Raw genomic sequence first — 25,203 nt, 5'->3', positions numbered from 1 at the left:
TTCCTCTTGTTCCATCCACAGAGGACGAGATGTAAGTGACTGACCAGTATTAATCTGACCGAGACATGCCAAATGAAGAAGTTTCCTCCTTCTCTCCATCATCTTATTCTTCTTCCATCTCCTTACTCCTCTGTCCTGGCTGACTCAGCTCTGCAGAATGTTCTCATTTCCCCTCTGGGACCACACACACCTGCTAGTCCTTCACTAAGCATCAAAAACCATTTCGCAACCATCCAGTGCTGTGTATCCATCTGTCCCCTCTTTTCATTTTCATCTCCATCTCTCTCCATCATTCAGATAGAGAGCAGATTTACTTTCCATCTTTCCATCTGAATTGCCTCTCTGTCATCTCTCACTTTGTCTCTTTAGTTTCACAACTTCTTGTTTTGCCTTGTTGAGCCAAGTTTGTTATTAAGAAATGATGTGCTCTGTAGTACATAATTCTGATGTACACTGAGAGATTTTCTGTCTCCATCTGGTTTGCCAAAACAGTGACACACACCAAGTATCACACCAAGAACAAATTATAAGCCTGTTCCTTTGTGCCATTAAAATTAGTTTTATAACAGAACAAAAAGGGTGGTACAGCACTCAGTGTGCTGTTGTGTCAAGCTGTATTAAAAACAGACTGTAAGAGAAGTTGTAGAGAAAGCTCTGCTGGGCTTCACTCTGAGGCCAGGAGGACCACATGGGTTTTACTAGACCAACACTGGGTGCATTTCTTAATCTTTCAAGGTTGGTTTGCTTTCTTCTCCAGGCTTAGAGTTGGCTGTGGTTTGTGTTTGCACCAGCTGTCAGTTTTGTTCTCTGAGACACACTGCCTCCTTGTGGAATATAGATGTAACTGGAATGGCTAGAGAGACAGAAAAGCGACTCACTGCACCCTAGTGTTCTATTCACGAGAACTCATAAATATATCAGTATATTATTATATTTATAAATTGAGGCTTTTTTTAACCATAAGTTTAAGAGTAAAAGTAAATATTTGGATTTAGAACAGCTGATGAAATGTAGATGAGGTAGCAGGGATTTTCCCGTAAAAACAGATTGGCAAACATTTTAGTGTGGCCATGTCGGTAGAATTTTTAGAGCTGAACACACAGCAGCAGGAGTAAGTATGAAAATTAACAGATGTTCTGTATTAATTGGACATAGAATGCGATCTGATGTTTTATCTAAGTCACAAGTGGAAAAAGTAAGTGAAGCCTTGAGCCTCCTCTGGCAGTAACTTCAAACAAGCACTTTTTGTAGCTGTGGATCAGACTTGCACAAAGTTCAGGAGGAATTGTAAATCATTCTTCCAGAAGAACTGCTGTAGCTCAGCCATGATCTTAGGATGTCTGGTAAATGTCTCTCTGAGCTCATTCCACACCATCTCTGTTGGGTTTAAGTCTGGGCTCTGACTGGGCCACTCCTGAATATGATTAGTCATTGTCCTGCTGCTTCACCCAACTTCTACTAAGCTTCAGCTGGTGGACAGCCTCCCTGAGATTATCCTGCAGGATACTAACTAACTAACCAAACTTGGAAATTTACTTTCCCTTTGATGATGGGAAGCTGGCCCAGAGGCTGGAAAACACCAAATCATGATGCTCCCTTCACTGTACTTCATCTTTGGAAGGATGTTTCATTTTACCCCATATGTAGTGCTCTGTCAGCTGTGTCAGAGCAGCAGCTTCCTCTACTCCATGCCACCATGTACCATGGTTTGTGTATTGTAGACTCAGGAGCAGAGACATGAACCTCCAGTGACTCCTTAGGCCTTATCTGTAACCCACATCAGTAGTCTTGTTTCATTGATTGGTCTAGGTTTGCTGACACCTGACTGCGATTAGCTTTTGTGGATGGCATTAGTGGAGGGGTTTATATACTTTTTCCCACCTACATTGTGAATGTTTGAATTATGTATTCAGTATGGACAACAACACAATGGTTTATGCGTTTCTGGTAGATTGTGTTTGTTATTCATTCAGTAACTTAGTAAACTTATTCTTTGCCAAATAAGGAAAACAAGTCAGTGTTTATGTATTTATTTTCTTATTGACAGCACAGTCTGTTCTGTAGAATAGAACACTCCAGTCCCTGAACAGAAAAAAATCTTTCCCTCTTTACTCAAAATAAGCAATGTAATTCCCTGCCTTTTTCTCTACTGTTACAGTTTATTTAAAAAAAGTTAGCATGGCTATATGTGTTGCATACATTTACAATGTAATAATAGTTCCACCTCTGAAGTTAACACAACTAATGAAGATAAATCAACATACTGTACACAAATATATGGCCCTACAACAGGATTACTGTTTGTAATAACTTACATTCAGATGATTCAAATGACACACAGAAAAACAAGCACACACACTTAGACACACACACCAACTCCTCATCTTGTCAGTCTTAGCACTTGGTATCATTATTAAATACTGTAAATTGTTGTCTTTTTTTTCTCCCAAATGTGCAGCTGTTATGATGTAAGCTTGTAGACAACCAGCTGTACCCATTTATTTAAACGGAAAGGTTTCTACAAAGCCATTTTACTCAAAGTGCCACAGAAATGTTTATCATTTATCATCATGTATCATAATGACATAAAACTGTCCAATCAAAAATGACTCAGAATGTCAGCATGACAGTTCAAGATATAAATAAAAACTGCAAAAGGCCTTAACTTAAACATATACAATGGATATTCTGTTACATGTGCCTCTAATAATCCAAGTGTTTAATAAATATATTTAATGATCTTTAATCACTAGATAACATAGCAAGCCTAATCCCTTAATCATTAAGGATTTCATCAGATCACTGCCAGCATCAGGACCAGCCATTGTGTCCCTTCATTCAGTCAGTCAGACAAGCAGTCAGTGGCCCAGTCCCAGTGTCCATCTTCAGACTTGAACTGACACCTGCATGATCAGCAAAAGTGCCTGAGTACTGGAGGGTATGAGGAATAAGGACAAGTGAAATCACTTCACCTGGATATAGGTGTTTCTGTTGCCAGTGAAGTGTGTGTGTGACGTTCATATTTCATGTTTAGGTTGGTCAAGGTCACAGGTCCTTTTTCAAATGGCCTAGTAAGTTTTACAGAAACAAAATGTCTGAGTGTTTCTAAGGATGGACACTGCAGCTGGGCCAAAAATTTCACTTCAGCAACAAGCTGTAATAAAAGCTCAGTCTCTTGTCCTTAAAACCAACATTCAGATACGTCAAGTCACTCTGTTTACAATTACATTCAGTCTCGTTAATGCCTAATATTGCTTTACATTTTTTCACCCACATGCTTGTTTGATTTTGACAGAATAAATAATATGGTATCAGTATGTATGCATATGATTGTTAACACCAGTAATAAGGAAATAAAGGAAATCTGTTTTGGAAGCAAACATGCTCAATTCTGTGTCGCTGTGGTCCCACCCACTTTGTATTTGAGTGTAACTTTGGTTTTGAGTGAAAGCTCGGGGTGCTGCAGTGCCTGTGGCAGACTTAACTTTCTGATCCTCCAGCTCCTGTCTGCATTGTGTTGTATTAGGATGTCTGTCTGCTCATGTCATGTCATTTACATCCTCCTCCAATTTGCTCTACACTGACTTGATGAGTATGGAATGACTGTGTTTTACTAGATGTCTGTGTAGCTGGAACTGATCTGTATTGTTGTTTATGTGCTACATGTTCCAGTGGATTCTAAATGAAGGGTATGTTTCACCCAAACTCATTAGGAGACGAAAACAAAGCCAAAAATAGACACAGACATAAATGAGCATGTGTGGGCTTCCCTCAGCAGGTTCAGACGCTAATAAATTAATTTGGGCAGTTATTCTCATTTACTCCCTCTACTGCATAAGGCAAATTAAAATATTATTCAAATAAAACAAATGCAAACCCATACCAATGGGATACAGTATGTTAGTTGTTTTTAGGCACGTAAGAACATTCAGTCACAGCAAGAGGATGCGTTAAAGCCCCAATCCAGATTTTTTCTTATGAAACCACATATTACATACATACAGAGGGAAAAAAAAGAGTTGCTGGTAGAAAATAATCTCTAGTGCCAATGCCACTGTTTATGACAATATAACTTCCATTTGATTTCAGTGCAATACAATGCAGACACAAACAATTTAAAGGTTTAAAAGTACCATAGTGGCCTGAATATAAGATGAAAATGTTTTTAGATGAAGACTTTTTGATTTAGCTTTGGATGCCTTTGACGTTAGTCTCTACCCTTGGCCCCGCCAGCTTGTGTTAAAGACTGAACACTGGGATAACAAACATTTTACAAATACCAAGTAAAAAAATCAAAAGCCAAAAACTAAAACTAAAAACACGTTGTGTGTTCTGCATTCTGGAGATGTTTCTGTTGTATGATGGTAGAAACCTGTTAGCCTAGCAACGTTAAGGCTTCAAACCACATACAACATTATACAGCACTTTCTTAAAGTAGAGTAAAATATGCTGTAGTGGATGCATAATTGTGTAGTTGTGGAATATACGACTCCCATTTCTTCATAAGTAATCTAAAGAAAAAAAAAAATCTATCTTATACCCAGGTCAGTACAGTACATTTAAAATTAATGTGTCTGCCTTTTTTCAACAGTGGACTCGTTCAGGTTGAGGAGGAGGAGGAGACTAAAACAGGTTATGGGAAAGTTCTGCAGTACTTTCACCAGATTGGGCCTACAATATTATACTATGTATGACACAGTATATTGCATACACAATATACAGTTACAGTGGATACAGGAAGGCAACATACTCCATCATCATTAGCCTGACATTATGAGTATAACACAGTGTAACAGTTTCACAGCCACTACTGGTTTATTCACCACCATGTCATTGGGTTTATGTTGATCAAACTGATGATTGTTGGACTAGTTAGGAAAGATGACTTCTTGTTTAGTTGAGTCTGTGGGTGGACTGTTGTTCATGGGATACTTCATAGCTGAAGGATGTCAATATAAGTTACATATGGTATTTGGTTTTGTAAATAGATGTGTGTGTGTGTGTGTGTGTGTGTGTAGTCATGTCAGAATACTGTAGAATGTGTGTGTGTGTGTGTGTTGTAATGTGGACTAATACACTGAATATTACCTATTTATGTCACAGTTTCATCATCGCTGTGTTGGTCACTGCTTGTTGGCCTGGTGTGTCTCTGTATTATTGTCTGTGGTGTCACTGTTTCCAGTGCATGTAGTGTCTGTGGTATGTGAATGGGCTTTGTGACCAGTGTGTGATTTGTTTGTATTTTGCCCATTTCTTGTGTGTGCATTGTGTGTTGTGTATTTTGGGTTTGCATCGTATGTGGTATAAGTATCTCTGTGCTGGTGGGGCCTCCTGGGTCTTTCATAGCCATACTGGCCCCCACCATGGCAGGATAGCTTCGATTCCTTCTCAGTCCTGCGTTCAGTCCTGGAAGCCCTCCACCCAGAGCACTGTTTCCCAGTCCAGTAGAGCCAAAGGGGGCCAAAAGACTACTCCCAGATGAGGCCAAAGCAGTAAGAGGGGAAAGGGTGCGGAAACGTTTCAGTTTGTCCACAAGTCGCAGGTTCAGCATCTCTGTTTGGCTGTCATCATCTGTTTGCCCCCCTCGCTCCCTCTCTGCCTCCCCCAGCACTTCCCTCAGAATGGTGCGAGCTGGTTTAGAGGCGAGGAAGGTGTCGTAGTAAGGAGGGTCATCAGTGGAAGGGCTGAACTGAAAAACTGGGCCGGTGGTGGCAGACGAGGCAGATTTGGAGCGAGGGGAGTTGGGTGGGGTGGAGGGCTGGAGGAGAAGGGTGTCTGGACGTTTCCTGAACCATCTGACATCAGTCTCCCCTGGTGTGTCGGTGCACCCCTGTGCCTGTGCTCCCACCACGGGTGTTGACATGCCACTGAAATCCAACCCTCGGTCCCAGCTTCGGGGGTTATACACCGATGCAGAGATCCCACGCTCCAGCAGGAGGCGCACCAGGCCTAGAGAGGTGCTGGTGGTCTTGGTGGAGTCCCTAAGGTTGGTGGAGGACTCAGCCAGGGAAAGAGACAGGGACAGGCGACGTGGTGTGCAGCAGGGGGTGTAGGAAGGCGTAGGTGGGGCAGAGAAGGGTATAGGAGAGGACGTGGGGGTAGAGGTACCGACATAAGCACTGCTATAACAAGAGGCTATAGCTGGGCTGAGGACAGATGGGTGAGGATAGATTGAGGGGTGGGGTGGGGGGTGGGGTAGTATTGGGAGAAAATGAGAGCAGGGACAAACACAGGTGCACATGAGTTATCAAGTCTTAACTTTTGACAATCATCAGCAATTAAAAGGACCCACTGACCTAAAACATCACATATCTATGAAGAAGACTTTTCTCCTGTTTTGGCAACTGATGTGCAGATCAGTTTAGACCTTATTTAAATCTGCAGTACAACCACAAGTTATATGTTACTGGAGAACCTCATTAGACAATTTAACACACAATAAGTTCTTTATTAGATGCTCTGATGTAGCTATAGGTTGAGAAGAAAGTACAGCAAAGATCCACTTCCAGCTTTCAGAGCTTTCAGCTTCCAATATCTCATTGGTTTCATTCAGTCAATGCAGCTAGTGTCATCACATGACCTTCAACTTCTTCAGTCATGTGAGAACAGGTAACCCTCATCTCGTTTAAAGGTTGGCAGAATGCTAATATGTAAGTCATGAGATGACACCTGGTCCAGCTCTATTTGCTGAAAGACCATTAAATATGCTTGAACTCTAGAGGTGGACCTTTTTGCTTTGTTTGCACCAGATACTGTTCTCAAAGCTCAAGAATGAACATCCATACTAATCCTGACTAAGGTAGATTTTATCAGTGACTGAAGTCATAGCATTGGATTGTTAGTTAGGATGAATTTGACAGTTAATCAGACACAAAGTATGTGTAGGTCCACAATTTAGTACCTATCTGGGGTGTTAGAGCAAATTCCTTATGTTATTCTGTTTTAAACACACCCACAATCTTTAAAAAATGCACTCCCATGCATTTCCTCACCCATGTGCACACCAGTGGGTGCACTCAATGGGTCTGCTCTACTCCGGCCATGACAACCATATGAAACAACTCCACTTCATCTTCCTCATCACATGATCTGCCAAGGCCAATCAGACAGTGGGGACATAAAGCATATGAGCCAGTTGCTATGGCATTGAAGTAAACTGGAGGGGGACAAAAGGGGAAGTTGCTCCTTGGCTGAGAAGCAGCTATGTGATTAACCATACACAGTGGAAATTTTAGTCAAAGTTTTAAAAAACACTGACACAAACTGTTAATGCTGTATGGCTTCAATAATTTTCTAAGTAAATGACTGGCTGCCATCATGTGTTCATAATAGGTCACTACACTTTGAAACATTAGCCATACACACCAAGAATAAAATGTTATTTTTTCTGACAAATTAGATTTGGAAAAAGAATAAAAAGCAAACAAGATGTTTACCTCGGGGACACTGAGGTCAGCTGATCTGACGGGTGAAGAATCCTGCAGGTGGTGAAGGTGTATGTGGAGCTGGTATGGGACATACACTTCCCTGGGAAATTAACTGCAGGTGAGGGGAAGGTAGGGAAGGAGAATAGCACAAAAGGAAAGGCTGTTAGTATTCAGACAAAAGGTACCAAACAAAACTGCAAAAACACTGTACACAGCAAAGTGGGGAAAAATAAGCCATGATCAAAGTACAAGCCCCAAGAAAAAGCACCAGCATCCATTTGCTCCTTAAATAGAGATTGGCAACAGCTATTTTCACGAGAAGTTTGTTGTTTACAATGAAAACATCAGCTGATTACATGAAACAGAAATGTCCTAATGATTCCAGGTGAAAGATTATTTCATCTAGTGGAGACATTTCACCAGAGACACTATTAATGATTCATCTCCATCATTTGGGGGAAGAGAAATGTTTTGGTCAATGCTAATTATACATGTAGATACACATGTAGATATACATGTATTTTTTAAATGTTGTTAATTGTTATTGTTGCTGAAAACAAAATAACTTTTCTCCATTGTTCCAAAATGTTGAGTCTCTATTTTAGATATGAATTTAGCTAAAGAAGAAATACAGTGTAATCAATATCCCCTGGAGAAGACGAAGCCGTATAATACACACAGATTGGGCTAATGTGTCTGGCACAACTTCCCAAATCAATTATACTGTACCAAGTGAAAAGGTTAATTTTCTGTTTGGGCATTCCTTAGTTTAGAGGACCATAGTACAGTTATACTTGCACCATGGAAGAGTACTGTGTGTGCTTGAAGGTGACCCCACACCAAAGCCACTAGGTCAACTCCAATATTAACCAGCCGTGGGCGTCATGTGTTCATGTGACTTGGACAGCTGCACTAATAACACCTGATATAGACACATGCATATATGTTAGCAAACACTGGACCTCAGCCATGATATTTCTGCATCCATGTATGTGTGTGGTACAATGGTGTTTCAGAGTTCTGTCACAAAAAGCAAAATAAATTCTAATGAGTGTGGTTTATAATTTCAATAAATACATAACATAAAAACAATGTGCACTGCATTGAGACCAGTTGTACTGCAAAAGACATCCAAACTTATAGAACTGGAAGATTTGGTTGAAAGATTGAAGAGTAAGTGTGATTGGTTGAAGTAAAGCAATGCGTGGCAATGAAAGAAAGTATGAGGATTAGGAGGACACCAAAAAAGGAAAGAGGGACAAAAAAAACAAAACAAAACACAAGTACTCAGTTTTGATGGGGTTCGATGGCTGCACACACACGGACTGCAGGTGGGATGAGTGGGTGTTGGGATGTGTACACAGTGTAATCGTGCAGGAAGGGACGTCACATCGGGAGTGTGAGGTGTCCAGTGAATACCTTCCCCAAATCCTCAACCTCCCACCCCTCCTCTTCAGACCCCCCTCCCCTTTATCCCCATGTTCCAGGCTTATGAGGGAGGGTAGGTGCAGTGCTGTGACCCCAGCTAAGAGGCTCCCTCACCAGGCATGTGATCCAATGTGGCAGGCTGTAAGGCCTGGAGCTCCTTGAGGTCCACGTGCCCGTTCATCATCTCAGAAGAGGAGGGGAGAGGAGAAGAGGAAGGGGAGAGGCTGGTTAAGGAAAGGGGCATATTTCCAACAAGTCCATCTTTTCCTTGAATTGCTTCTTTGGCCCCGCATATTTCTCCATGCAATGTTTCTGATTGGCTGTTGTCATCAATGTCGCCATTTTTGTTGCAGCAGACAGAGGGAGTAGAGGTAGAGCATGGCAGATCCAAAGGAACGGTACTTTCTTCTGACAAGCCAGTAAATGAGTCACATGAGACTTCATCCTCCTCTGGTTGGTCCAGTTGCCAGCTGTCTTCCTGTCCCTGCTCGTGTGCTAAAGTGCGGAAGCCCTTTGTGACCACACCAGGCCGATGATCCAGCAGAGCGCCCATGTGGGGTTGAGCCAACTGCTGCCATGCGTGGAGTGTAGCAGAGCCTGGAAAAAAGTGAGAAGAAAAGCAGATGTTATCTAAATCCATGTTAAGCTGCTCTTTACCACAAATACATATCAATAAATTAATTAAAAAATTAAGATATTGCCATCTGAGCTGTGATGAAATTGCTTATTTCACCTGGTTTAAATGCAAATAATTTATACCAGTTTGTCAACAAATATTCTCTGAATTCCAATGCCATGCTTTCAAGTTCATGGCGATTTTAAGTGCACTTCAGCAGTGTTGCCATAGCTATGGAAACTGTTGAATGTGTGTGTATAAATCTTCAAATGTCAGATGAAGAGATTTTAATGTTTCTAATGCTGAAGGGATATTCGATACACAGCTAGAACACTGTTCATAAAATCAATATAAAAAATATTACAACTTAAGATTATATAACTAGCTGTGCCACTTCCACACATTGTTAGTGAGTAACAAAATGAGTGGTTGATATAGTATTGACAGAATGTTAAAGTACTTGCTCAACAGCACTTCTACAATATGAGGGTAAGGGAGACCACAGCCACACTACTATACTCAACCACAGATCTGCTTCACTGAACTTAATACTGCCATTCAACCTGAATCCATCAGCTTTATGGGATCATGTCTCAGCAAACTGCATAGGCGTTACATTGTAACAGTATCATAGGCTGTACCCAACACCAAACTGTTTGTAGCCATATTGACATTATACTGTATCTGTTCAGTAAATGTCTTTCCTATATTTAAATGTGTTAAAATAGGTCACACATGGACTCAAACAGACAGGATAGACAGGCAAAGGTATATTCTGAGATTGTTACAATAGTTCTTCATGCAGTATATACAGACTTTATATCACATAGCCACACTGTGGTGACAATACCATGCCAGTGGGCAATGTCTTTCTATATACTGAAGTGTCCTTAGGGCCCTAGCACACTGGTCTCATTTTCAGTCCAATGAATGGTTGTCTTCTCATAACATGCACATAGGTCCTTTCAGAGTTGTACACAAACTCAACAAAAAAATGAGAGAGAAAGGGAAGATGAGAAAATTAGTAAGATTTTATTTGAGAAATCTTCAACAGAGAAAAGCTGAACAGAAAAATAAGTAAAGTGCAAAGAAAAGACAAACCCAAACTGAAGAAAGGAAAAAGGTAAACAAAAGAGGAGGGAGGGGTAGAGGGTGGACAGTACATACACTAGTATGTCACTTATGTAGAATCAGAAATCTGTAGATTGGTGTTTGCTGGCTGTTATGTGTTTAGTATAACTGGTGATCTCACAACCCCAATATTAGTTATGAGTTCATTTCTGGACTGTTGACTTCAGATGACTAAAGGATAGTCATCTCACAGCAGCCAGAATGATCATGCATATATTAACTCCAAAATCAAAATGATATGTTTACACTTCATACATATATAAATAATTTGCCTTACTATAAGCACATTAACTGATCTTCCACTGTTTAAACACTAGGTGGTGCTACCAAACAGGAAATACCTCAGTGACAACATTTTTTTTGTCCTCCCATGTGGAAATAATTGTAAAAATAATCTAAGAAAATATGCCTGTAAATAAACCAGACAATGTTAGGATATAGGAACAGAAAACTGCCTTCAGGTGCTCTGTATCTATAAAGGCATCATTGTGTGAATAAATATCTGATAGCAACTATATTAATAATTCAACTGTACAAACCCAATAACAAATAAAGTATGAAATAAATAATTATAGGATAATAAAGGTCCTCTATATAAAAAAACAAGGCACAGTAAAACCTAAAAGCTAAATATACAGTGAGTATAGTGAGTTTAAAATATCACATATTGACTCACATATTGCAAATGCAGCATAAAGTGCTAACCTTCTGTAATGTATTTGTGATAAATGTTTTAACCTCACATCTACATCAACATCAACTCCCATTGAGGTATTTTATGCAATGTATAACCCTTTATGATATAGTATATACCTTCATACCTGTTCTAAAATGCAAAAAAAAAACAAAAAAACAACAACAACTCTACTTTCCTTTGAAGAAATACACGGCCCAAATCTATGTGTTAAGTGTTAAGGGCTGTGGTAGGCTTTTTGATAAACTTCTATATTTCAAACCAGCAGCGTGGCTGTGTATGTCTGAAGTAAAAAGAATGCTGCAGATTCAGACTGCCTTCTTGTTGTTCCAATACTCCCAGCAGGCCTGTGACTAATGCTGGGGGGGCTCTGAGGTGAGGCTGTGAGCTTGGAAGGCTGCTCAGCTCCAACAAACTGGAGCTCCTCTGCAGGGTCTTAGGATCCTGTGAGGCACTCAGAAAGATTTTGGACTGGCTACGGTTATGAAGAATCAGGTATTGATCCTGTTGCTGGTTCTGAAGGGCTTGACTTTGGTTTTGTGTTTTGGTTTGACAAATCTGAATAAAACTTTGGGGAGGCTGTAGAGGAATACAGTTTGAATTTTGTGCCACATCCTGGGTTTGATTCTGTTTGTTGTGAAAGGCTTTCTGAACACTGTGATTTAGATTCTCTATTTCATTATGTGGAGGATTAGAGGCTCTGTGACTCTGAGAGGAATAATCACCTTCTAGTGGCTTTACAATCTGCAGCTTCTCCGGCAGGTAGGATCTTGCAGTGAAGGAATATCCCGACCAGACGCTTCCGAAGGAGGGATGCGAGCACAGCGACAACAGGCTCTCAGTTGGGGTCCCTGGGCCTCTGCTACTCTCCCCGCCTCCTTTTTCCTCCTCTTTGGCCAGGTAAGCCAGCTTTCTCTCCCTCTCCTCTTCGAAAAAGCGTTTTTCTGAGAGGTAGTTGTCACGGCGGAGGGACAGACGCCGCAGGGCTGCCTCCAGGTCTCTGCTGCCTGGGGTCCCTGGGGTGCCAGGGGGCCGCTTGTTAGAGTCCTCTGACCTAAAGCGGGGAACATAGTTCAGTTTCACCAAAGAGTTTTTAAAGTAGTATGTCTATCTCTCTTGTTTTATTTTGTAAAGCTCAGCTGGTCTATGTTATGGTAGACAATGATACAAAAGGCTGAAATCCAAAACTTAGGTTTATGTACTTGGTTCGTGGTGACTCAAACCTAACAGAAATCCTAATGTAAACCATAGAAACACACCAACAAACACCAAGATTACCCACAAACACAGAAATCTATCAAAAGAAGTTGCTGAGAGTGAGTGGCATCCCCTTAGTTTTTGGGACAAAGAGGGAGAATAGGTAATAGAAAAACTAAATGACAGAAATCTAAAATGCATCTTGTCCATACCCATCATCTGGACTCTCTAGGATACTGCTAGTCCTGTTGTCCAGGATGATCCCACTTCCCGTCTCGCTACCATAAATGGAGTTAGAGCGAGGCGTGCCCACCCTGCTGGAGCGCCCTGAGGTGAAGCATGACGTCTGATTGGAGCCTGGGATATTGAGAGGGGAGGGGGCTAGCGATGAACGCTGCTGACGCATCAGGTTGAGGTTTTTCACCGTCTGGAAAACTCGCTTTGGATGAAGTCTGAAGAGACAGGATGACATAAATATCAAATTGATGGATGAATATGACATTATGAAGTTAAACCAAATCTTTAATAACCCTGTCTTAATCTATGTTTTCTTTTTAAGGTCAGTTAGGCTTTAAAATTGGATGTACCTCTGCTCTTCTACGTCTGGATCATCCATCTGAAGTTCCTTCCTCATGGTGCCCTCTATTTCTGCTGCCAGAGAGTCCTGGAAAAGGGGGTAAAAGTTAATATATAAATATATCTACTAGGGCCCTAAATCAGACAGACACATTAATGTGTGACAGCACTGGTAACATTTGCTGCAGATATCTAAATTCATAATGACAAAGAACAATGAATAGTTAAATTACGATAAGTTGAAGGATGACGATTATCCTCATCCACTGCTCCCTCTCAAACTCACCATCGGGAACAAGCCCAGAGAGTGGAAACGCCTCGGCGTGCTGAGGGGTAGAGTTTTATTTCTCAGGTTCTTCAGTTCCTCCTGAGCTTCATGAAGCATCTCCATACATTCTGCATACTTATCTTGTAACTCTTGCAACTGGAGGAAGAGACAGAAAAAGTGCAGGTGGGAAAAGACAGGTAAAATTAGGAGGAAAAATAAATGTGTTGATGAAGACCAAACATAAGCATGTAGGAACAATTATTTAGGTACCACAGGTGACCAGACATGGGGTATCTGATACATAAACACTGATCTTTATCCGTAACTGTGTGTGTATATGTAATGGCTATAATGCCTTGATTCCAAATGTTTGCTGATATTTATTATTGAAGTGGTGTCTTGGTGTAACAGCAACTTCAAGAATTGACAACTTTGTCTTGAAAGCCTTCTAGTTTTATATACTGAATCACAGAACTGTCTAAAATGTCCTTTTGAGGACACCACATGAAGTGCAGCATTATAGTCAAGTTTTATTTTCCTGGTCGTATTAATTTTGATGGTAGTACTACAAATCTTCAAAATCCTAAAAAGAGCTTGGCCCCAAGGCATTATACCCAACCACCTTGTTATTACAATGTGTCTCTCGCAATGTCTCCTGCACCATTAATATTAGTTGGTGCTGCTGCTGCAGAAAATACAATGAGGCCACAGTCAGCTGATTGTATATCGTCTTACCTCAGCAGTGAGTTGTCGCTGGGCATCTTTGGCTGCTCCCAGGTGCTGAGTCAGCTCTTCGTTCTCCACAGCATACTGTACATACCCCAGACAAAACAGGTATGAAAAATACTGAACCTGCAATATGCAGTCTCTGCTGCGTTGCACACACAAAACATGCATCAATGAAAATGCTAAAAAAAAAATTACTAATGCCAGATATTCTTCACATTAACACAGATGTCAGGGGTTTCATACCAGCTTGGCCTTCTTCTGGAGGTCTACTATTTGGGAGAGGAGGTGTGTGATCTCCTCCTGCTGTCTGGAGGCATCTTCAGTCTTCCTCGCCAGTTCTTCAGCCAGAGTGGAAATCTGCAGGTTGGCATCACCTGTGAACAAGAACAGGTGCTGTGAGAATCTGCCAATAAAGCCGCCTCTTTACAACCTTAAAGTGAGGAAGTGATTCGTATAACCCAGGTGTCACCAGTGACCATAATATGACTGCAGTCAAATACTCACGTAGCTCTTTAACACAGTCATTGACAAGTTGCTGTTCTTTCTCCTCATAGGATATAGTTTCTGTCTCCAAATGACTGGCCTGGAAAGAAAAAAAATCAACAGACATTACATATCAGTATAACACACTGTAGACATTAGTCACCACAGTTATTAACTTATCCTAAATATAACCAGAAATACTTAGACTGTTATACTTTCTAATGAAAACAAAAAGTATTGCTGCAAACAAACTAAATTAAACAGACTTCAGGATCCTTGTGAGACCTCAGTATGAGTGTGTTTATATAGTACCTGTAAAACATGTACAGTGTGACAATAAGAGCTTCTCACTAAATTAAAATGCGACAAATGAGTGTTTGAACTTTGATATCAGTTGCCTCGCCACTACATATGCTTTATAATTTATGGAAACAAACATTTCCATGCAATCGTGCAAATTTGCATAGAACATACAGTACAAAAAAAAAAAAACAATGCCAGAATGTGCTAACCATGCTAACCATTCCTAAAAATATTCTGTGAGTTTGCAGGAGCTTGTGTATGTGTACCTCAGATCGCAATGATTTGTTTTCTTCCTCCAGATCTTTGAGTTTCTTCTGTAAGGAGTCCAGGGGGAAAAAAGTTGGAGTTGACACATTGGTTTCACTGGGACGCACACTGAAAACACACACGAGGGTTGAGCTGTATTTATATTCGTTTACTCTGCTGTCACATTTTTCACACTTTTTTTCATACAGACAAACTAATGAAACCTGCAGCATCTTCACGAATTTAAATTCTGAAGAGATTCACTAGAAAGACAACAAGAAAATCTCTAATAAATAACTCAGCTATCTAAAGTTACTGGCACATGCTCTCATGCTTTAGACATCTCATCAGGAGAATGTTTTTACATTTTTATTTGCATTAGATCTGAATTCTGTTGCAAAACTACACTTAATAACATCCTATCAAAAAACAGAAGATGAAAGGTGATGAAAGGTGAGGAGAGGGGTTGACTGAAAAAAGACATACGGTGTGGACGTAGCAGACTCTCCCTCACTTTCCTCGGCAGCGCTGGTATAGAACTGTAGCAGCTCATCTTTCATGGACAGGTCATGGCGCAGCTGAGATACCTATATGTTGAAAAAGTAGACATGTAGATAGAAGATACTTACAGTAAAGGAAGAGATGGCTACAGTGAAAATGTTGTACTGTTCCAAACCCACAGAGACCATATAAATGATACCCTCACTGTGTACCTCCTCTCGTATGTGCTCTACTTGCTCCTCCAGCAGTTCATTTCTCTCACTGAGAGCTTTGTTTTTCTTCAGAAGCGACTGTCCGATGCGAGCCGCTAACTCCAAGTCACGCTCTTTCTGCACAGAGCCAAAGTTTTGTTTAGTGTCTCAACAGCAAAACAGTTGATAACATTATAAATATTAAAGAAATAATTCTACATTTTGGGAAAACATGCTTATTCACTTTATTGTTGTGAGCTAAATGTGAAGATGGATATCACTCTCACCTTCAGACAGAGCCAGGCTAGCAAGTTTCCCCTGTGTTTAGTCTTTTATCTAGTCTTTACTTTCAGCTGATTGGCTGTCTTGTCTCATAACTCTATGCAAGACAGCAAATAGGCATAGCTCCCAAAACGTCAGACTGCTCCTTTAAAGCGACAGGAGTGCATATTTGTCCTCTAGTAATAATAGTCCAGTTCTGACATACACTATCAAGGAGGACATAGGTGGAAGGAAGAATTAAACAGCAGAGGATGATTGAAAAACAAAATGTCTACAAGAACAATCGTAGGGTAACCCTAACCCTGAATAGTGAATATTAATGCATTGTCAACTAAAGGAAGTAAACTATTCACAGCAAGGAAGATTTGTACATTGAGGTCTGACATGGTCAAACCAGTTATCTGGTCTGTTTGTTGATGGTAAGACATCTCTGAATACCATGTTTAGTCAATAGTTGGATGACTGGCAGTTGACAACAGACACCATTCTACCTTCACAGTTTTTATTACAAGAGGAAGTCAGCTGAGCTCCTCACTAGCGATGTCCTGCTGCTTGTCATTCTGATGTTCACTGAGCAGCTGATGAGAATCAGTCAGATTTGAATATCAGCTGATGGAAACAAGTTTTATGATGTCATTCTATCAAACCTCCTTTATCATAAACCTCATAAAGTGACCTGCATTCAGACTATCAGACCATATTATAATATTTACTTAAAGTGCCTCACAGTCTATCTGCCTAAACTGTAGCCCTTTATGTTTTTCTGCTTTATATTATTATATTATTTTTACTGATTTTATTCAACATGATCTTACCTCCTCCAGCAGTCGAGTGACAGCGTCAATGTCACTGTAAGTCTTTGTCATCTGGCCCACTCTGTCAGCACACAACACTGCACAGGGACAGAGAAAAAAAAGAGTCTTTCAGTCTGCACAGACAATAACCCAAAATAATACTCATTCCACAAAACACACAGCTCTCCTTTGCAGCATTTAAGACAGTGATTGTTTTCCCCTTGTTGAAACAGTTAATTTTCAGCTCTCTAAAATTTGGTGAGTTTTTGGCTGCTATATATTCAGTTGCTGTTGCGACACAGCTAGCTAAAACTGAAGCAGTCTAATATATAGTCCTGTAATAAATAATACCTTCATGAAGGTTACAATGTTCAGTTTTTGTTCAGTCTCTCTATTTTTAAAGAGTTGAATCGACAAAATTCTCATTTTAGAGGCTGTAGTTTGTGGTTCCTCTTGTGCTATGTTGTGTTATACTCAGGTGTTTCTCATATTTACTCCACACTCATTGATATAAATTAGGTGGACAACAGTCCTTTTAGTCATCTGGTGATAATCCCTAATAGCCTGGCTCTAATATTATATAAGATTCTCATAGTTTCTAACACGCACGTGGATACATGTTGGATTTCATTCTGTAAGTAGCATGGTTGACAGATTAACAATAATTCACAGCTCCCATTGTTATGTCCTTTCCTTTCTTTTCTAGTTGTAAGTTCATGAATCAAATAACATTCACACCCACATACTATGTAATTCAGAAAAGATATGTTATTGACTGCAGACACAATGGTCAATGTGAAGGGCCCTGCCCCAGCTCTGCTATTTCAGCTACATGGGAACAAGTTCATTATCAGCTCCCTCCATCCTCATACAAAGCTCTGACTTTAAATTACCAGGTAAAACATTTTCAGTTCAGAGTGAAAGAATTATTCTCTCCTTCTTGAGAGTAATTGGTTTCCAACATTGATTTTTATTGTGGTGCTTGGTTCATTAGAAAATCTGTTGCCCACTTTGAGTTTTTCTGAAATCACATTCACTCATGAAGTGTAAATAAAATATCTTGAAGGGGAAGGATCAGGATGTTTAGGATGTTTATTTTAGGACAGTCTTGTGAGTCACTCTTAACACTGTCAGTTGAAGAGAGATATGTGTGTAATGTGACACTGTCTGGGAGGCGTAATGCCCAGCACATCTTAATATGTCATATGGTGCCAGCAGACACAGCAAGATAATATGATACATACTATTACGACATGGAACAATTTAACTATTTCAGTTTTCACATGAACAAAATTTTACTCCATTTTAAAAAGGCAAACGTCACATCAAAGCACATACACAATACTGCTAACTCAGAAGGCCTCAGAATGCAAAACAGAGTTTGCCAATGCAAACAACATATTTTCATATCCTCATACAGCACGTCGCAGACGGTATATGGCTGCTGAAAACAAAGACACATGGGCTCAGCTGACTGTGCTTTAGTTAGAGATATTTCCCATCATTATCATCCATTATTAAATATGTTGCACTTTTCTCCCCAGACATGGTTGACTAACCATACATGTCACTGAGCAGGTCCACAGAGGCATTCTGTTTGATTAAATAGGGGCACCTCAGTATGTTCATCAGTCATTTTTACCCTAAGGTTTACAAGATGGTTTGGGATTAAAAGTGTTCTGCTTTATGTTCTCATCACAACAACAACTTGTCATTGAAAGTACTGATGCTGTGCTAAAAAGACTGTTTGAAAACACTTAGCATGCTAATATGCTCACAATGACAAAACTGCTAATACTGCTATGCTGTTTTAAATGCATGTAAGCATGCTGAGATTTGTTAAATAGCAACTATCTGATCGTAACCCAAAATACTGCATAAATTAAATATTTCATCTGATGATAGCACCAAAGTTATTACAACTCATGCTGTCAGAAACTTCAATCTTTAAACTTCTGTATTTCAGTCAGGACTAAAGTGGTGAACCGATCGACAATGTCAGCCATAACGCTAGGCTACAAGCATGACTAAAAACAAATTATAGTCTAAAGACTATGATCTTACAAGGCTTATGGGTTTATTTCCCACTTCAAAACATTTGTATGACGATTAGAAAATGTCTGGTACAAGTGTGATACAGACACACAGTAAAGACACACAGACCTGACTGTGGAAAAAAACACACACCCACACACAACCTTCTCCCCTGAGTGTAGTTGTTAAGGCACAAGTGTTACTGTGGGAACAATTCAGCATGATGATCATTACGAAACACATATGTGTATGTGCCTACTCTCTCTCTCTCTCTCTCACACACACACACACACACACACACACACACACACACACACACACACACACAAATGAATCACTTGCATATGCTATCTGGCCTGTAATGAGATGGTTCACCTGATAGCACAAGGTGCAGCCTGTTAACCTGTCATACTTTCTGTGTGGGTGAGTGTGTGCTTTCTATTGAAGAACATGCTGGTTTATTTCCATGGTAATACTCCACCCAAGTCAGACAGTTAAGGTGAACTAAGTGACTAATAAAAACACATATGCCTACAAAGAGTTAGCAGTTAAGCTCACTTAGCTGTATGAAAAGATAGTGTGTAAAGATGGCATTAAGACAGAGAGAGAGGCAGCATTGTGGAAAGACAGACAGGGCTGACCAGAAATGACTGGCATCCTTGGCAGACAGCTACTCAGCACCAAATATAAAATTCCAGAAATGGTGTACTGCGCGACCACATTGATTAAGAAAAATTTCCCAGGATTTCCCTGTTTTTCAGTGATACAGGACAAGGAATTGTCTTTAATGATTTACTTAATCTGTTTAATGTGGTAAAGGAAAAACAACTCTAACCTGGATTGTAGGCGGAGGTGTAACCTAATACTGGAAGGTGATCGGAATGTTTTCTTGGTGTTTTATACAGAGAGCAGGTAACTTTAGACAGATGCTCACTCTGTCTTTGTCACATGGAGGATAAAGGAGAGAAAAATGTCTTATTTTCACCTGAACCCACAAAGATCACAACAGGTGTTACATAAAACTGTAAACACGTAACCTCATCAAAACTGATGACTCAGAGGTTTGAGGTGAAATGTCATTACAGCTCAGTATGAACCCATTAGCAGACTCTGCTGGTTTTCTGTCTGTGTGCTTTGCAGCAGGGGGGCTGAGGGAGCCACAAGTCTGGAGTTACAGACAACCTAATAATCCTGGCTGCTACTGAGCAACAGACAACACCCAGGTTCAAGGACAACAAACAAATACCAAGACAATGAACTGGAAGGAGAAAGTTGTTAGTCTAATCGATTCTCCAAGCACAGCCAGAGTGGAACTGTTAAAATGTAATCTGAGTGCATATCTTGATTACTATTTCCTTATTGGACCTGGTTTGACATTCATCTTAATAGCCACAATAAAAACATGTTGTGGAGACAGGAGTCTGATGCACTGCCCCAAATACTTCTTATATGATCAAATACCAAACAAAGTGACCAATCATGGTTGTTTTTTTAACTGAATTTCTCATCTGTTCATGCATACTTTGTGATAAAACACCACATCAGCAGTGGACTTTAGTTAATCAAATCACAGAAGAGTCTTCCATCCCTGCTTGATAATGTACCTTTAGTTTATATATACACACCTGTCACATCTTCAGTGCATGTCATCTGTCTTTTATCTGTCTTTCTAACCATGTCTGTGAATAATTCAGGAAGGTTAAGGCTCAATATTTGTGCATTTTTAAGCATAGTTAAAACTGTAGCATGCTGGCACTTACACAAGCTGGAATGAAAAGCCAAGCCCATATTTGAACATGTCAAATCAGCAAGCAGATGAACCACACTATGCTAAGACCACATACAACACTAACATGAAGGACTGCACCTTGCAGGATATAGCCACAGCCCACGGGAGACAAGATACCCTTCAAAAAGGTTACATTGTCTAATAATCTCCTTCAGAATCCTCATCAGTTCAGAACAAATGAATTAAGACTGAAGAATCACACCACAATGAAGGCCAGATACACTAAGCAACTTAGACCAGTGGGAACCAAGAAGACATTCACATCAGAGATGATGTCCTCTACTACAAAGATGACCACACAGTACCTTCACACATAACTTGTTGCTCTTCATCCATCTCCTCTTCCTCCTCCTGTTCTGCACTTCCATGACTGGGAAAACAGACATACTCCTCTTCCTCATCAACATCCTCCTCTTCCTTCTGCTCTGTGCTTCCATTACTAGGTAGACAAACATATTCTTCATCCTCCTGGTAGGAGCACTCCAGCTCGTCCTCAGCAGATGTAAGCAGTGCCATCCCCCCCCCCTCACTGGCACTACGGCTAACCAGTAAACCGCAAAGCCTGCAGGTTCAACGCCATGGCTCCTACCTGTGCTGTGTGCATTTGTGGGTGTGTTTGAGTTTTAATCTATGAGTCAATACCTGACATGTGTGTGCCTAGATGTGAAAGTACACATCTATCTAGCTTCTGAAACATAGAGAAGACAAAGTTTGTATAGCGTACGTCTGTCTCTAAACACTCCATTGTACATGTCTGTGTGTATATTCATCAAGTAGTGTCTGCTGTATGTGTTTCTAAAAGTGACTGTATCATTAGTGGTAGCTCTGGGAGATGACCGGATAACTCTCCTGACTCCTCCCCTTCTTCTCTGTGACTGGTCAGTGAATGGCCTACTCTACTAAACCACATACAGAGGGGTGGATTCACACACATACAGGAAACAGTCCATCAGCAACTTAGGGGTCATAAATCTAGGTTAAAATAGATTTAACACAACAGATGACAGCATTTAAAATAATCTGTAATATTTAACTTTGTAATCCTCAGATATTCATCCCCTTTAACCTTTTCCATTTAATGGCTTAAAATGGTTCAGGCAGGCACCTACACAAGCTGAACTGTAGCAGAGCGACTAACCTGTTTGTCAGGTGAGTCTCAAGTTCAACAGTGGCCAAGTCCTCATGTAACCCCCCTCAAGTGAAAATACCATGGTACAGTCCGTTCAGCCTCTATGGTGACAGGGCAGGGCAAACAATAATAGACATGCACCTGTTTCCAGGGTGGGGCCAGACACAGTGAAACCTGCATAAGTGAATGTTTTTGCACATATTTAATTAAATTCACTTCTCAAGAAACCTATTGTGTAATCTTTTTTTTTAGAATAGAGAAAGAATCCCAAACTACTGCCTGAAAACTGACACAAAAGCATCTGGTACTCTGTAACTTTAAATGCGCAAAAGACAGAATTGGGTCAGGTTCACCAGACTGTTGAATTGGGGTTTCTAGAAAATGGGAACAAAAGGAAGAATCCCATCCAACACTTGTTGGAGAAGTTTGTCTCACTATTGGCAAACTTCAGAAGTATGAATCTTTTAAGTTACATCATGACAACTATTTTTCCCTACAGCATATTTTGCATGTTATTGCTGTTTAGTTAGCCATTCAATCAGAGACACTTCCTTGTAGCTTAGTGATCTAAACTGGGTGCTTGTCCAAGTCCATTTTAATGAGCTTAAAACTAACATTCTTCTTTACTGCTCATTAGTATTGATTAAGGTAAGGCAAGGACTGCAGCCTCATCAGTGAAATGCATTAAGTTACTAATTTTAACTTTTTTGCTATCATGATATACAGCTACAGTTTTCCTCACATTAACAAAGATAACAAATAACTGTGTACTCTAAGTCAATGGATATGTGACATGACCATCTGAGCTGAACTAGTACTGATACTTCATGAATTCATATAGGCCACATCAAAGCAGTCCAATTTTCTGCTCATTAGTCACTGCTCACATGTTATAATTACTCTAATTGGTCTTGAAAACTGATGCCAGCCCAGAAATGTCCTGCATGCTTGAGTAACTCCACTCAATGGTCCTATGGATACAATGCTACAGACAGCAAAAGAGTCCTGGACAAACAGTGCTTCTGAGAGCCATTTTTCCCCACCCATTGCTTTTCTGGTCACATTCACTCTTTCCACTCCACTTGTTTCTCCATTTTCCCTCTGATACAACCTCACGCCTTTCAACTCACTGGTCTGTTAACTTTCTATTGACATACTTTGTACAGCATTTGTGAAGAAAAGTGCTAAAATTTTAGACAGTTATATGTATGTAACCCTGTTGAAAATATGAAGTCCAGCTAGTTAAAAGATTGCCTGCTCAAGGCTAAAGGCTCCACATCTCAACTCCAGCCCCTTAGGTCTCCTACTCGCTTTCCTTTGACTCAGCAACTTAAGCAACATTATCAACAATAGCCAGGGAACTACAGCCCTCCATCTTACAATGAAGTCTGGACTTTTTTAAAAGCAAATTCCAACTCACTTGATATAAGGGACACACTTACAAATTTAAAACCACTCATGTAGAGTTGGAAACAAACACATAATTATTTTGCAGTGGTTTTAACCATTTCTAAAACCACCTCAAAACTTAAAATGCTGACACAAAATCCATGTTTTGTCTCCCAGCTTCATCTTGTTTCCTACAACTGTCCCTCCACCCTGTCATGTCCTCACTGGAAGAACAGTTTGCCCTCTCTCTCAGCTCCAGCCCTCTGTCCTGCTCTCCCTCTGTCCACCCAGCCACCTTTCCAAAATTGCCAAAGAATATTTGGCTGACTGCTATTGACAAGAGTGGCTTAGGGCAGCATGCAAATCACTGGCCTAAATATAAGCCAACCTACTTCCACATCCCTCCCTTGCACATCTCAGAATAAAACCAGCTGCTTTCTATTTCTGCCTCTACACTCCACGAGACGATTTATCAAAGCATGTCCCCACTCACATCGCTATCTGATCAGTTCAACATCAAGCACAGTAAAATCTATTGTCAGGGTCTAGCAGGAAACATTTGTCTCTAAAAAGTCAAATTACCAAAGACTGGAAATCAAACCTGGGCTGGCTGCCACAGCTAAATAACACTGCAGATGTTTAAGCTGCTCTGCTCACACTGGGGAGGTGCTGAGTTGTCTCATACTGTTATGTAACTATTTCTACAGTGCATCCCTGACACACATACATAATGTGCTATAGTTCACATAACAACTTATAGATGACATTATCATCCATCCACTAGACCATCACATTAAATGCAAAGATAAATTCTATTTAAAAAAAACAACAAAACAAAACAAAAAAAAACATGAATTATCATGAATTCAAAAAAACGCACCTGTTCAAATGGAAAACAGTTATGGTAGGTTACAGCTGCACTACACAGAACATCAAGATGTGGACCATAACAAGCTGCATTATAAGTGGCAGGAAAAACAAGACCAAGACAAGAGAGGAGAGACAATGGTAGAAAGATGAACAGAGAGAGGAGGGAGGGAGAGCCAAGGGTAGTGCTTAAAGGCAGCTAATAAACCTACCACTGTTATAACCTGCTGTTAGTCACACATGTCACATGATTGGGCACCATCAGTCCTCCACATGTCTTGGCTATGTGTGTGTGTGTGAATCAATCTGTTACCCACATGGGTTATATACAGTAGCCACCGCAAGACAATAACACAAGCTGTCGTAACAAACTGGGGTACATTACATAAATGCACTGCACCAAATTCTATGACTAATGAATCAATGAAGCCATTTTCATTCACAATACTGTGTTTTATTGTTTACTGTTTTTTTTAACATTAGTGTTTTTTGTTTTGTTTTCACTTGTCTCAAATCCCAGTAAAATTCCATTTACATGTTAAAACTGCTTGCATAAAAAAGATTATTTCACTGCCTCCACTTTCTGTCAACTAACTCAGTTTCCTTTAACACTGTCACTTTGACAATCTACCTGCTGCCTCTGTCTTCACTACATATCTGTTCTCACAGTTTTAGCCACCTGTGACTTTTATTTGTCTCTCCAGGACAGCTGCTCTGTCCATCTTTTACAGCAGCTGTGATAAACAGGTAGCTGACATCAGCACAGACAGCCTCACTAGTCCTGATCCAGATCAAACAGAGAGGAACCATGACAAAAACCCAGTCTCACTTCCCACAGCTAGTCATATAAGCTACTCCTACTGGTCCTATTCTGGAAGCCACACTGACTCAGCTGCAACAGAGCACCTGTTACAACACCTACTGTGTGCAGCAGCCACTGTCTACTATAGATACAGCTTTAATGCTGCCAAATGTGTCTTTCCAGTAACATCTGCCTTGATATTTTGAATGTGAGTCCACAGGGTTACCTTCTCTGGGTTGTCTGGGTTGTCTGACACAAGCAGAAAGAAAATGGTTTAAGCAGATTCCAGTGCAGGTTTATGTGAAAAAAAAACAAACAAACAAACAA

General features: G+C 40.3%; 1 protein-coding gene across 6 annotated transcripts in view; it reads right to left on the bottom strand.

Annotated features, from left to right (window-relative positions):
• Window positions 1-2,014: 2,014 nt before the first annotated feature.
• trak1a (trafficking protein, kinesin binding 1a) overlaps window positions 2,015-25,203 on the bottom strand; it is a 36,738-nt gene continuing 13,549 nt past the window's right edge. For 4 of the 6 annotated variants that reach the window (XM_051075894.1, XM_018684302.2, XM_051075893.1 and 1 more), the window contains 14 exons: window positions 16,888-16,964; window positions 15,812-15,928; window positions 15,585-15,685; window positions 15,119-15,227; window positions 14,571-14,649; window positions 14,310-14,440; window positions 14,073-14,147; window positions 13,356-13,493; window positions 13,081-13,157; window positions 12,706-12,945; window positions 12,022-12,350; window positions 8,970-9,452; window positions 7,437-7,539; window positions 2,015-6,146 (listed from right to left, as the gene is read on the bottom strand). In XM_051075894.1, the coding sequence (XP_050931851.1) occupies window positions 5,093-6,146; window positions 7,437-7,539; window positions 8,970-9,452; window positions 12,022-12,350; window positions 12,706-12,945; window positions 13,081-13,157; window positions 13,356-13,493; window positions 14,073-14,147; window positions 14,310-14,440; window positions 14,571-14,649; window positions 15,119-15,227; window positions 15,585-15,685; window positions 15,812-15,928; window positions 16,888-16,938 (3,087 nt within the window). In that variant the 5' untranslated portion in view covers window positions 16,939-16,964 and the 3' untranslated portion in view covers window positions 2,015-5,092. Of the gene's footprint in view, window positions 6,147-6,992; window positions 7,090-7,436; window positions 7,540-8,969; window positions 9,453-12,021; window positions 12,351-12,705; window positions 12,946-13,080; window positions 13,158-13,355; window positions 13,494-14,072; window positions 14,148-14,309; window positions 14,441-14,570; window positions 14,650-15,118; window positions 15,228-15,584; window positions 15,686-15,811; window positions 15,929-16,887; window positions 16,965-20,994; window positions 21,965-25,203 lie in introns of those variants that run through there. The other 2 variants (XM_018684319.2, XM_018684294.2) reach the window with 2 other exon arrangements.

Source organism: Lates calcarifer, linkage group LG15 (assembly GCF_001640805.2).
Source record: "Lates calcarifer isolate ASB-BC8 linkage group LG15, TLL_Latcal_v3, whole genome shotgun sequence".
Classification (NCBI taxonomy): domain Eukaryota; kingdom Metazoa; phylum Chordata; class Actinopteri; family Centropomidae; genus Lates; species Lates calcarifer.
The sequence above is the reverse complement of the archived record's forward strand: the minus strand, read 5'-3'. Positions and strand labels throughout refer to the sequence as shown.